This window comes from Onychomys torridus, unplaced genomic scaffold (assembly GCF_903995425.1).
Source record: "Onychomys torridus unplaced genomic scaffold, mOncTor1.1, whole genome shotgun sequence".
NCBI classification, from domain to species: Eukaryota; Metazoa; Chordata; class Mammalia; order Rodentia; family Cricetidae; genus Onychomys; species Onychomys torridus.
In genome coordinates, this window is record NW_023412870.1 from 992,971 (window position 1) to 1,005,590 (window position 12,620).

The following is a 12,620-nucleotide window of genomic DNA, read 5'->3' on the forward strand; positions in this document are numbered from 1 at the left end:
AGGAAGCTGGTGAATTAAAACTGAATGGAATAGTTCTGGAGAAGTGGTGCTAGCAGTCTGCTATAGCTGTGGAAAAGTAAAGGGAAATGATGGTATTCCATAGAAAGAAAACTATGGCTAGGTTCTGAGGCAAGAAATGCCACAGCACGTGAGGATGAAAAAGAGGCTGCAGAGCTAAGTAGGCCAGGATGATAAAGAAAGTCATCTTTGAAGGAGCATCATGAATGGTGGTTCTCAACCTGTGGGTCATATCCCCTTTGGGGGTCAAACAACCCTTTCACAGGGTCACATATCAGATAGACTACATATCAGATATTTATGTTAAGATTCATAACAGTAGCAAAATTACAGTTACGAAGTAGTAACAAAAATAATTGTGTGGTTGGGGGGGGTCACCACAACATAAGGAACTGTATTAAAGGGTGGCAGCATTAAGAAGATTGAGAACCGTTATCCAAGAAGCACATGAATAAGACAGAGGAGGCCAGCAATGGAACATGCCCCTCCTGCTGGTTACAAAATGTATCTACAACTCTGTCCTGTTGGACTCAAAGCCTGGCTGGGGGCTCTTAGAAAGCAAAGTGGTATGGTGGTGTAGTTCAGATGAAATTAGACAGCATTAGGAAGGCTCAGATCCAAGATAATGGAGGAGAGAGAGAGACAGAGACAGAGACAGAGAGAACGCTAGGAAGGGAAGAAGGGAGGGAAGGAGAGCTCAGCTCACCCAGATGATAGTGAAATATAAAGACATGGTCACAGGTTTTATGTTTATAATTTCTATTCTCCCAAAACCAAGTTCATTCACCACAGGTTTCTCTGGAATTTGCTATGTAGGCCAGGCTGGTCTCTGCCTCCCAAGTGCTAGGAATAAAAGCATGCATCAATCACCACAGGAGATAAAATTTCAATCTACAAAGCGAACAACAAAGTCCTACAACAAATACCTAATATGTAAAACTGCCTCTCCTGTAGCCTAAATCTATGGCTTCACCAGACGGGGGTTCTGCACTTTCTTGGGGTTGCTGCCGTCTCCAGCTCACCACTCCAGTACCCTCCCTGCCCACTGGCCCCTCTACAGTTCTGTGTGACATGATTTGTGCGCTCACTCTGTAACTTCCTGATTATTTTATCTGCTCTAAATCAAATCTGCACTTTGTATTCTCTCTACACTGTCCCTGAGCAGGACACAGGTAAGTATACTAACCAGCCCAGACAACTTCTCACGACCCTGGTCTTTAAAGGTGTTTAAAAGTTCCCCACCTGAAGTCTGTTTTCACATAAGAAGGAAAGATGATTAGGATTTTCAGAACATGACATAACCAATCCTATTGTTCGAAGAGTGGGGAGTTAGAAAAAATAGGAAGAAGAGAGTAGTGAGATTTGAGAACTGCAGAAAAGTGAGGAAGACATAACAGAGGAAAGGTGGATGAGAAACAGGTATTATCATAGGCTTAAGTAGACCTTAAAGAATTTGTAAAATCCCCCGGATCGGAGGATGGCTGACTTTGATGTCAGAAAATGTATGCAGGATAATTTTGGAATTAAGATTACTTTGGTCAAATTAACTCATCAGAAAATGAGAATAGTGAAAAATACCTGTCTAATTGTCTAATGAGCAATGACTCCCAGACAACCCTGGGTGAGACCTGCAGCTCTCATCCAGCCCAGACCCTGAAACAGGAAAGACCCTCAGCTGAAAGCATCACCACTTCTAGCAAAGTCATTCAAGTAACATTCAAGAACACAAATTTAAAGGAATATATGCTGAATTATAATTTGTAACTTATCTTTAAAACAAGAAATTTTTACTTTCTTATGTACTTTACAATATTTGCTAAACATGTTATTTTTATGAATGCCAAACAATAAACAATTTTCAAAGCATTAAGAGAAAATCATATAATTTTAAGCATATTTAAGCTTTTCCATACAGTGAGAATGAAGGACAAGTGCCAATATGAGAATACTTGCTGTGTCCATCTTAACACACTAACCAGAGCCTGGGGAGCAGGAGTGCCTACCCTCTTCTGTAAATGACCGGAAGTCCAGGGGAAGGACTAAAATCATCTTGTAAGGATCCAAACAGCAACATGAGGACCTTGAAGGAATCAAAAGGGATTTCCTGAAATGCTTGCCATAAAGAGGCTTTTGGGCTCTCTAGGCTAATGGAAATCTGTTACTAATTAGAGAAAAAATCTTTCAAAACCAACCTTTTAGCTTTTTTAAAGGGTCTATGAACTAAGCTGCGAAACTTTATACAGAAATGGGAGCTCACCTGGGAAGCGTTGGAGAGCAGCCTGTGCTCTACAGATTAAACTGAAGGAAAGAAGATAAGCTAAGGTTTTTTGAAGACTTCAGAATAGCCAGATTTCCCAGCTTCAGCTCCTTCATTTTTTAGCTCAACCTGAAATAATGCAGGGTCTTGATTAGAAACATCTCCCTTGCTACCCTCCATTCCTGAGCTGTTCTCTCCAACCTCTATGCCCTCTTCTAGCTCCCAAGACATTCTGCCCTTTCACTGTGAGCCCTTTTATCACAAGGGAAGGCTAGCAGAAGTGGCCCCTGAGAACAAATTATAGAGTTACTGCAGAGCAACCTTAAGTGAACAAGATGAAACAGCCCACTGGGGCATTATTACTATTATTATTATTATTATTATTATTATTATTAATAGATTTATGCAGAGCAACTTTAAATGAACAAGATGGAGCAGCCCACTAGGACATTATTACTATTATTGTTATTATTATTATTATTATTATTATTATTATTATTACTATTATTAATAGATTTACTGCAGAGCAACCTTAAGTGAACAAGATGAAACAGCCCACTGGGGCATTATTACTATTATTATTATTATTATTATTATTATTATTATTATTAATAGATTTGCTGCAGAGCAACTCCCAACCTTTTTGGGTTTGTTTTTTTTTTTCTTTTTTACTTTTTTTTGGTTTTGATTTTTGTTTTTCAAGGCAGGGTTTCTCTCTTGGCTGTCCTGGAACTCACTCTATAGACCAAGCTGGCTTCGATCTTAGAGAACCATCTTGCTTCCCAAGTGCTGGGATTAAAGGCATGCACCAGCACTACCCGGCTTTTAAAGGTGTATTTATTTATTTTGTGTGTATGGGTGCTCTATCTGCATGTGTGTCTGTACACCAGGAGATGGCACCAGGTATCACTACAGATGGTTATGAGCCGCCATGCAGTTGCTGGGAATTGAACCCAGGACCTCTGAAAGAACAACCAGTGCTCTTGACCTCTGAGCCACCTCTCCAGGCCTAACTCCCAATCTTTTTCCAGTAACTCACCAACAAATTCACCTGACTCTGTAGTACCCTAACTGGCAGATAATTGGCAAAGATATATTGTAATGGGAGGCATGAATGGAAATGGTATAATCTAGCAAAACTTAACAAAGACACCAAATTTTATATACCCCATACAGGCAAGACAGCCAAAAAGGAAACTCCCCAAAGTTAGGGTTAGGGCAGGGTTTTGTTTTTGTCTTTTCAGGAGAATAAAAGCACCCAACTAAGGAATCTGGAGACTATTGGACAAGTGAAACATCTGAAGAAAAGGGACAGATAATAAAAAAAACAAATGTCCCAAGAAAAAGAGTAAATTGGCCAGGTGGTATCACCCACCTCCAGCTGACAGGCCTGAAATCCCAGCTCAGAGCCTCAGACTAGCACAGCACCCATGCCACCATCTTTGACTGCTCATTCCCACCAGACAGCCACCAATGTTCTCCACAAACACTGGTCACCTTTGAGTTGACTGATGTGTTATACCAAGCTAGGATTGCCACTAAGCTGACAAACACCACCTAAAGATCAGCTTCAGACTGCTCAGGACACTCAATTGCTGAGTTAATATGAGACTGACATGTGCATTTTACAAAACTTTGAACTCAAAATACTTAATTCTGAGACTGCCAAATACAACCACATTGGACCTTGTGAAAAGCTTTGCAGAGATAGCTTCATTATTGTAAATAGTTTTACTGTGTTAAAACCTTTCCTTTTATTTCAGACAAAAAGGAGGAAATGTTGCAGGATATTTGATCACACTATGAACCCTGAGACTGTGTTATTTACTGGAAAAACTTGTTTCTAGTTGTGGTGTGTCTCAGCCCTAGCACACACCTTTAATCTTTCCGCTTTAATATTGTAAACAGGATTAAATAAAGTCAACCAGAGGTCAAGAAGCTGAGCAAGCAACCAGTTGACAGGGAAAAAAAAACCATAGAAAGTAAGAGATTCAGGAGGATGGACAGAGAGATGCACAGGAAGTAGAAGGGAAGGATATTGAGTTTGAGGAATCTTGTTTGAGATGGAGCAGGAGAAAGATCCTTTTTCTAGGATGTCAGAGGAGAAGGAAGGACAGCTGGGTGCTTTCTCTGCCTCTCTGAGCTAGTGGGCTTTCACCCCAACATCTGGCTCCTGAGTCTTTATTGGTAAAATCAAATGATTTTGTTAAAAATTCATTGTTCCGTGATTTTGTAACATTGCTAGCTGCTGGCCTTCTCCCTCTTCCTGGGAGATGTCTTTGCTATGCTCCTTGTGACCCTGAATGGAAGCCTTCAGACTTCCATGTACTTTTTCATCTGCAGTCTGTCTTTGGTTAAGCTCTGGTACACCATGTTCCCTATGTCCATCTAACTTTCTAAATTTTGAAAGACCATCTGAGTTCCCAGCTGCATCATCCAATATTGTATCTTCTTCTCAGGCTGCCATTAGTCATTCAACCTCACCACCGTGGCTTTTTTAAGCTAATTTATTATTTTATGTGTATGTGTATGGACCTGAGTGCATGCATGTGCACCAAATACATGCAAGTGTCCACAGAGGCAAAAAAAGGGGGGGGGGGGGCATCAGAGTCTCTGGAAATAGAGTTATAGACAGTTGTGAGCTGCCATTTGCTGCTGTAAATTGAACCTGGGTCTTCTGCAAAAAGAGCCAATGCTCTTAACCACTGAGCCATCTCTCCAGCCCCAACCACCTCTGCTTTTGACTGCTGTGGTGGCATTTGTTGAATATTCCATTACCCATTATTGTTCAGTTCCCTGGCATGTACCACTCTGGTTAGGATCTGATGGTCTGTGGGTTTCCCATCCTTCCTCTTTGCACAGATCTTCTGCACACCAAACTAAATCAGCTATTTCTTCTGTGATGCTGACCAGACCTTTGACTTTCCTACACACAAGTTCCATCTAGGTGATGAGTTACATTCTGAGCAGCATTATTATCCTAGAATTCTTGGGCTTCACTGTGGTTTCCTACTTGCAAATCCTCGCTGCAATCCTAGCAATGGCCAGGAGCTGCCTCACATAAAACCATGTCCACCTTTGCTGTAGCTGCCTTATTTCCTTCTCCTTTACTGTTCCTCCTTCTACTTACTTCTTGTTTTCCTTCTATTGGCCTCATACTAATTCCTGTCTGTGTTGGTCTGAATGAAAATGGCCCTCCATGGGCTCATGTATTTGAAAGCTTGGTGCCATGGCCTTGTTGGAGGAGGTGTGTCATTGGGAGATGGGCTTTGGGATTTCAAAAGCCCACACCAGGCGCTCTCTCTCTCTCTCTCTCTCTCTCTCTCTCTCTCTCTCTCTTCCCCCCTCTCTCTTTCTCACTGGCTCTTTCTGCCCCCTACTTGTAGTCAATAAGATCTTGGTCACTGTGGCAGCACCATGCCTGCCTGTCTGCTGCCATACTCCCTGTTACAATGATCATGAACTTACCCTCTGCAACTGTTAGCCCCTAGTTAAGTGCTCTCTTTTATAAGAAGCCTTGGTCATAGTGTTTCTTCATAAAAATAAAAGAAAAAAAAAGTAAGACAGAAGTTGGTACCAGGAAGTGGAGTATTGCTGTGATGGGCCTAACCATGTTTTGGAGGAATATGGAGGACTTTGGAACTTTGGACTAGAAAAACAATTAAACCATATAAATGAAACTTAATAGGTCATCCTATTAGGAGCCTGGAAACCAGTAGTGCTGAGAGAAATGCAGACTATGGAGGTTCAGGTCAAAAGATTTCAGAGTGGAACAAAATTAATAACTGGCCTAAAGATCATTCTTGTGATATTTTGCAAAGAATGTGGCTGCTTTCTACCCTTGTCCAAAAAAAATGCCAAATGCTGAATTGAAGAGGTTAGATTAAGGTCACTGGGAGAGGAGATTTCAAGACAAGCTAGTATTGACTGTGTCACATGATTATTAGTAATCACTCTTACAATGACATACAATGGAATAAAAGAGCCAGCGGAGCAAAAAGAAATACATAAAAACAGCCCCAAGAAAATCAATATTAAAGCCAAGCCTTGTACTCAAAGAGATGAGAAGTTTAAAGAAAGGCCTGATGCTAAATGTAAAAAGGAAGTGGAACCCTCAGGGAGAGACCCCACCCAGCTAATCCTGCATTCTGTGAACCAAAAAAAGCTAAGAGATTCCCTACACCTAAAAAGCAGCTACAAAAGCTAATGCAAATATAACTCAAGAAAGAGGCCAGGTTCCAACCCAAGTACACAGCAGGACTTGACAACTTTAGGACTTATTTTGGTTGTGGAGTCAAGAAGAATACAGGGGTAAAGGGGTTGTGGGATCTCCCTCCTCAGTTAAAAGAAGCTACTGAGGCCAGGAGTGTGACAGGAGAGTCCCTTCATGAGACCCAGAGAGGCCACTTCATGAAGCTGTGGAAGTGATGCCTAGATTGCATTGGAGACCCCCAACATGTTGGAGATGCCAGAGCCATGGGATGTCTGCTGGGATATGCTGCATACAAGGTGGGGAACCAGCCCAAGAGAGAGGTGTATGTTGCAGTCAATAAAGCTGGAAGAAGTGGGATATTCAAAGAGCCATCTAAGTCATTTGTCATCTCATATAGAGCTTTCTCTGCTGGGTTTAGACCTTGCTTAATCCAATACTTCCACGCTATGCTCCCTTTCCTCCCTTTTGGAATGATAATGTATAGTCTATACCATTGTACTTTGAAAGTATGGGATTTGATTTTTGTGTTTACAGAGGATTACATTTAAGAGATTGCCTTGAGTCACAGAAGAGACTTTGGACTTTTAAACAGTGTTGAGACTGTGAAATAATATAGAGACTTTAAAAGTTGGACTGGATGCATCTTGCTAAATCACATGGCTACAAACCTATGGGAGCTAGGGAGTGGAATGTGGTGGTTTTAATGAGAATGGCCCCATAGCTCATGTGTTTAAATGTTTGGTCCCTAGTTGGTGAAACTGTTTTGGAAGGATTCAGAGAGTGAGGTCTTGTTTGAAGAGGTGTGTCACTAGGGGTGTGCTTTGAGGTTTCAAAAACCCATACCAGACCCAGTCTCTGCCTCCTGCCTGTCATCAGATGTAAACTCTCAGCTACTGTTCCAGTGACTGCCTGCTGCCATATTCTCTGATATGATGGTGAAGGACTCACCCTTGGAATTTTTAAGTAAGCTCCAAATTAAATTGTTTCTTTTATAAGATGCCTTGGTCATGGTGTCTCTCTTAGTTAGGATTACTATTGCTGTGAAGAAACACCATGACCAAAAGCAACTTGGGAAGGAAATTATTTATTTGGCTTATGCCAAATCAATGCAAATGTAATTCAAGGAGGGGGCCAAGTATTATTACACTTCCCACAACACTGTTCATCTTTAAAAGAAGTCAGAATTTAGGCAGGGCAGGAACCTGAAGCCAGGAGCTGATGCAGAGGGCATGGAAGAGTGCTACTTATTGGCTTGCTCTCCATGGCTTGCCCAGCCTGCTTTCTTGGAGACCCAGTGACTACCATCCCAGGAGTGGCTGCACCCACAACGGATGGAGCTCTCCAAAATCAATCACTAATTAAGAAAATGCTCTATGAGCTTGTCCACAGCCCCATTTTAGGGAGGCATGCCTCTGAGAATTCAGTCCTCATCTCCACAACTGTCACGATGATAATTCTGCACTGTATTTTCCATATGCTTTATGATAAAGTATGAGCAAGGAGGCTCCAGGCTTTGTGAGCACCTGTGTGTGGTGCTACTTCACAGTTAGGGCTGATCATAACTCAAAGACTTATGAATGTCACAAACTCTAACACCAAAATCCTGCAAGATCAAAATCTCTTAAGTCTAACATCCTAGGAAGTCATAAATATCATCATATTTCAGGTAACTGTGGGTATAAAGCTCCATGTACACAATTGCCAGCCATATTGATGTGTGTTTGTACATTTTCCTTATTGATTAATGTCTTTATGAATATAGCATTCATAATTGGTATACTCATGTGAGCTTCATGAGCATGCCTGAGTCAAGTGATATGCATGCAAAAGTGGTACACTTTTGCCTACCTTGTGAATAAAGTAGACTGTTTTCCCATAGTTTATGTTCCTTCAATAAATACTCTTTTGAAAATGTAAATAAATGTCTTTAAAGTAATTTTTAAAATACCTCCTGAATTACATTTTAGAGATTTAAACTTTTGTGATTATGACATTCAAAACTGTGTCTTTTGAGATAGTGATACACACTCCTTACTGGACATCACCTGTACAGTGTTTTCCTGCTTGAGAAAATGGCTATTGATAAAAGCAGATAGTTCTGATGACTGGCTTATTTTCTGCAACATAGGGAGAATTTTCTTTAAGTCTCCAAGGGCCTGAGTATCCCAGCACACTCTGCTTTCCAGTCCAGGAGAGCCCAGCACAACTCTTATGAGTTAATGCACACTAAGAGAGGGATCTCATGTGGAGTATATCTGTTGATATCTATCACATTAGAAAGTAAAATTGTTGAAGCCCAGTGTAAGGGTGCACACCTAAATTCCCTAAATTTGGAAGGTGGAGGCTTTGGCCAGGGAAGAGTTGACAATCACTCTCAGCTACATAAAGAATTTGTAGGCAGCCTGGGCTATATAAAACAAAAAGAGAAAAGAGGAAACTGGGCATAAATGAGAGGAATTGACTAAGAGAGAAAAGAAAGGATAAGGATAATAAAGAGGGCTAAAGGGAGTCTAGCATTCTGCAAAAATATAGTTTAAGAGGGAGGTCTGCAATTTTATCAGCAAACACTGGCATAGAAGCTCCCTATTCCTCCTGTTTGTTCAGTGGTATGGTGGTGGTGAATTGTCTTAAAAGAGTTAAGGGCATCCTGGTCTACATAGGTCAGCCAGAGCCACATGGTAAGATTCTATCTCAATAAATAAATAAAATTAACTAGGGTAAAAACAAAACAAAACAAAAAAACAATGTCAACTTCTGATCTCCACATGTAGACACATGAACACTTATACACATGTACACACACACACACAAAGCAAATTCATTATTAAGCTATATCAATAAAGAATATATCAATAATAAGCAGAATTACTGGTTTTGTAAATGTAGTGACATCTACAGTGATGGGAAGGAGAAAATAAAAATGGGTGACCAGGGGTAGTATATGAGAGCTAAAAGGGAGACCCATAACCCTTGAGGTTGTCTGTGAAACCTTCTCATAGGTCAGCCTCTGCCTCTTGCCATCTAAGGAACAGAGTCCAAAATAACATTAATTAGTTGTGTGAGGCTCTCCCAATTGGGAAGCAGAATGTACTGGGAGATCAGGTCCTCAGAGACTTAAAGAAAATTCTCCTGATGAATTTTGCAACCCATGTTGCAAAAGGAGAAAAAAAAAAGCCAGCCATCAAGCCCTACCTGCCTTTATCAATGTCTGTTTTTCCAAGTAGGAAAACACTATACAAATGATGTCCGGAAAAACGCTGGGAGATCCAGGATGAAATAAAGCAGGGACGGAACCGCAGCAGGACCAATGTGTGGGCTCAAGCTCTAATGAATATTTATATTTTTGCATAGCATTTGAATTTATGTATCTACTTAAGTTCATCTTTTAGGTGTCTATATCTTTATTATATGTAGTCACTTTCAGTGTTATTTGTAATGATGTTTGTATATGTACATAATATATGATACATTTGTGACCTTGAATGAATCTGGATTCTGAGTTATTAGTTTACACTTGTGTGCTTAGATTTAGAAGTGTAACATGTTAGTGTATGCATCCATGAGGTTTGTGTACAAAGTCTGGAGATTTATATACATTGTGCTATCAAAGGATGAGTCTGAGAGCACCAAGATGCAAAGATGGGCAATTGGAGAAGGCTTTGTATTCCACTACATTTTTATTACAGAGATCTTCACTCCTCTGACTAGATAAGAGCTTTATTTCCTGCAGCTGCCTCAAAGAGATGATTTTGAGTCTTCTCTACAAGTGGGAGACTGTGAACTCTGTCTGAGGTAAGATGATAGCAAATAAAGAGAGGCTGATGGAAGGGGGCAAAGAATGGATCAGAGAAGAGACACATTGAGAGTGAAAAAGAAATGTATTGGAGAAGAAAAGAAAGGATTTAGAGGAGGAACAGGACAGGAAATCCCTTTGACTTGGGATAGGATTTTTCCTGCTCTGAATGTGGATCAAATTCGGGTTCATCTGGGGAGGAAATGTCCACCCCAGCAAGGATGGGAACGGGAGAAGCATGAAAACGCTGGATGCGGTGGGTACTTATTGTAATTCCAGCGCTCACGCCCAGTGCATAGGAAGCTGATGCAGGAGGGTCGAGGTGAATTGGAGACCAGTTTGGAAGACAGTGGATTCTAGGCCATCCTGGGATATAATTGAAACCTAAAACAAAAGGAAGAGTGAGAGAGAAGGCAGAACAATCCCGAGTCAAGCAGAAGAATCTATCAATTCAGTGTGTACTTCTGACGGTGGGGACAGCGCAGAGATCAGAGACAACTATCCACCCAGTGCGTTCTTGGGGTGGCCAGGGTGTAACATGGGCCTGTGAGTGAACATCTCAGTTCAAAGGCCCTGATAGCTTAAGGAAAAGGGAAGCACACACAGTGGTGACTCTTCCCCAACCCTTCTTCCTGGCCAAAAGCTGTGGCAGATGGACACCAACACCTCCCTGGTGACTGAGTTCGTGCTGGTGGGCTTCTCGAGTCTGGCCCACCTGCAGGGCCTCCTCTTCTCCCTCTTCCTGGCGGTCTACCTGCTCACGGTGGCAGGCAATCTCCTCATCGTGGCGCTAGTCTCCACAGACGCAGCGCTGCAGTCCCCCATGTACTTCTTCCTCCGCATCCTCTCAGCCCTGGAGATCTGCTACACGTCGGTCACCGTCCCCTTGCTGCTGCACCATCTGCTCACTGGCCGGCGCCACATCTCGCGCTCTGGCTGCGCTCTGCAAATGTTCTTTTTCCTGTTCTTTGGCGCCACCGAGTGCTGCCTGCTGGCTGCCATGGCCTATGACCGCTATGCCGCTATCTGCGAGCCCCTGCGCTACCAAATGCTGCTCAGCCGGCGGGTGTGTGTGCAGCTCGCCGGCGCCGCGTGGACCTGCGGGGCTCTTGTGGGGCTGGGGCACACCTCCTTCATCTTCTCTTTGCCCTTCTGTGGCCCCAACGCTGTCCCTCACTTCTTCTGTGAGATCCAGCCGGTGCTGCAGTTGGTGTGTGGAGACACCTCGCTCAATGAGCTGCAGATTATCCTGGCTGCTGCCCTTATCATCCTGTGTCCCTTTGGCCTCATCCTTAGTTCCTATGGGCGGATCCTGGCCACTATCTTCCGCATCCCATCAGCTGCTGGTCGCCGAAAGGCCTTCTCCACTTGTTCCTCCCACCTGGTAGTGGTATCTCTCTTCTACGGTACTGCTATCTTTATCTATATCCGTCCTAAGGCCAGCTACGACCCAGCCACGGACCCCCTGCTGTCCCTCTTCTATGCTGTGATCACCCCCATCCTCAATCCTGTCATCTACAGCCTGAGGAATGCGGATGTCAAGGCTGCGCTGAAAAGAAGTATCCAGAAAATGGGGCCCTCGGAGATTTGACAAAGTGTGGAAGACTCCTGAACAGAACTCCAGGTTGCAGATTACCAGGGATCAGAGGAGAGGAGACCTGGTACACAGACCTACCTTTAAAGAGCTATTGATTTCCTCAGCACCCACTGCTCTCTTCTGATTCCTGTTGCAAAGGGTTGATTTTTACAAGTAGAACAATTTAACTAGGAACAAAGTTGCAGAATATCAACTTCCTCACCCCAACACACACACACACACACACACCAGACTATAGAGGTAATAAAGTTTTCACCTGCAGAGCAATGGTCCTGGAAGTTATCTGGCATTCAGACATGGTAGGAAAGGCCTTTTTTCTTGAGTTAGTAGACTAGCACACATAAGCATATCAAAAAAAAAAAAAAAAAAAAAAATCTTTCCCCAATAAAGCTCTTAAAAAGTGAAAGGAGATCTGAAAAGAATCATGGAGGTTAGATCTTAGGGACATTAATACACCACAGTGGTTGAAAAAAATAATGTTAACACACTTGAATTCAAATATTTTGTGCTTGCTTTTTTGAGACAAGAGTCTGATGGAGCTCTGACGGGTCTCAAACTCATTATGTAGCCCAACCTGGCCGTAAACTCCAGATTCTCCTGCCTCCACCTCCCGAGTGTTGAGATTATAGGTGTGTACCTGACTTGAATTCAAATCCTATTTTTCCAACTAATTAGCTGTGTGATCATAAACAAATGATATAATCTCCCTGCACTTTAAACTCTTTATCCATAAAGCTGAGAT

General features: G+C 42.3%; 1 protein-coding gene across 1 annotated transcript; it reads left to right on the forward strand.

The window, feature by feature from the left end:
* Window positions 1–10,933: 10,933 nt before the first annotated feature.
* On the forward strand, window positions 10,934–11,872 carry LOC118575960 (olfactory receptor 10C1). Its single transcript, XM_036176318.1, has one exon. The coding sequence runs from the start codon at window positions 10,934–10,936 to the stop codon at window positions 11,870–11,872; it is 939 nt and encodes a 312-aa protein (XP_036032211.1).
* The last annotated feature ends 748 nt before the right edge of the window (window positions 11,873–12,620 follow it).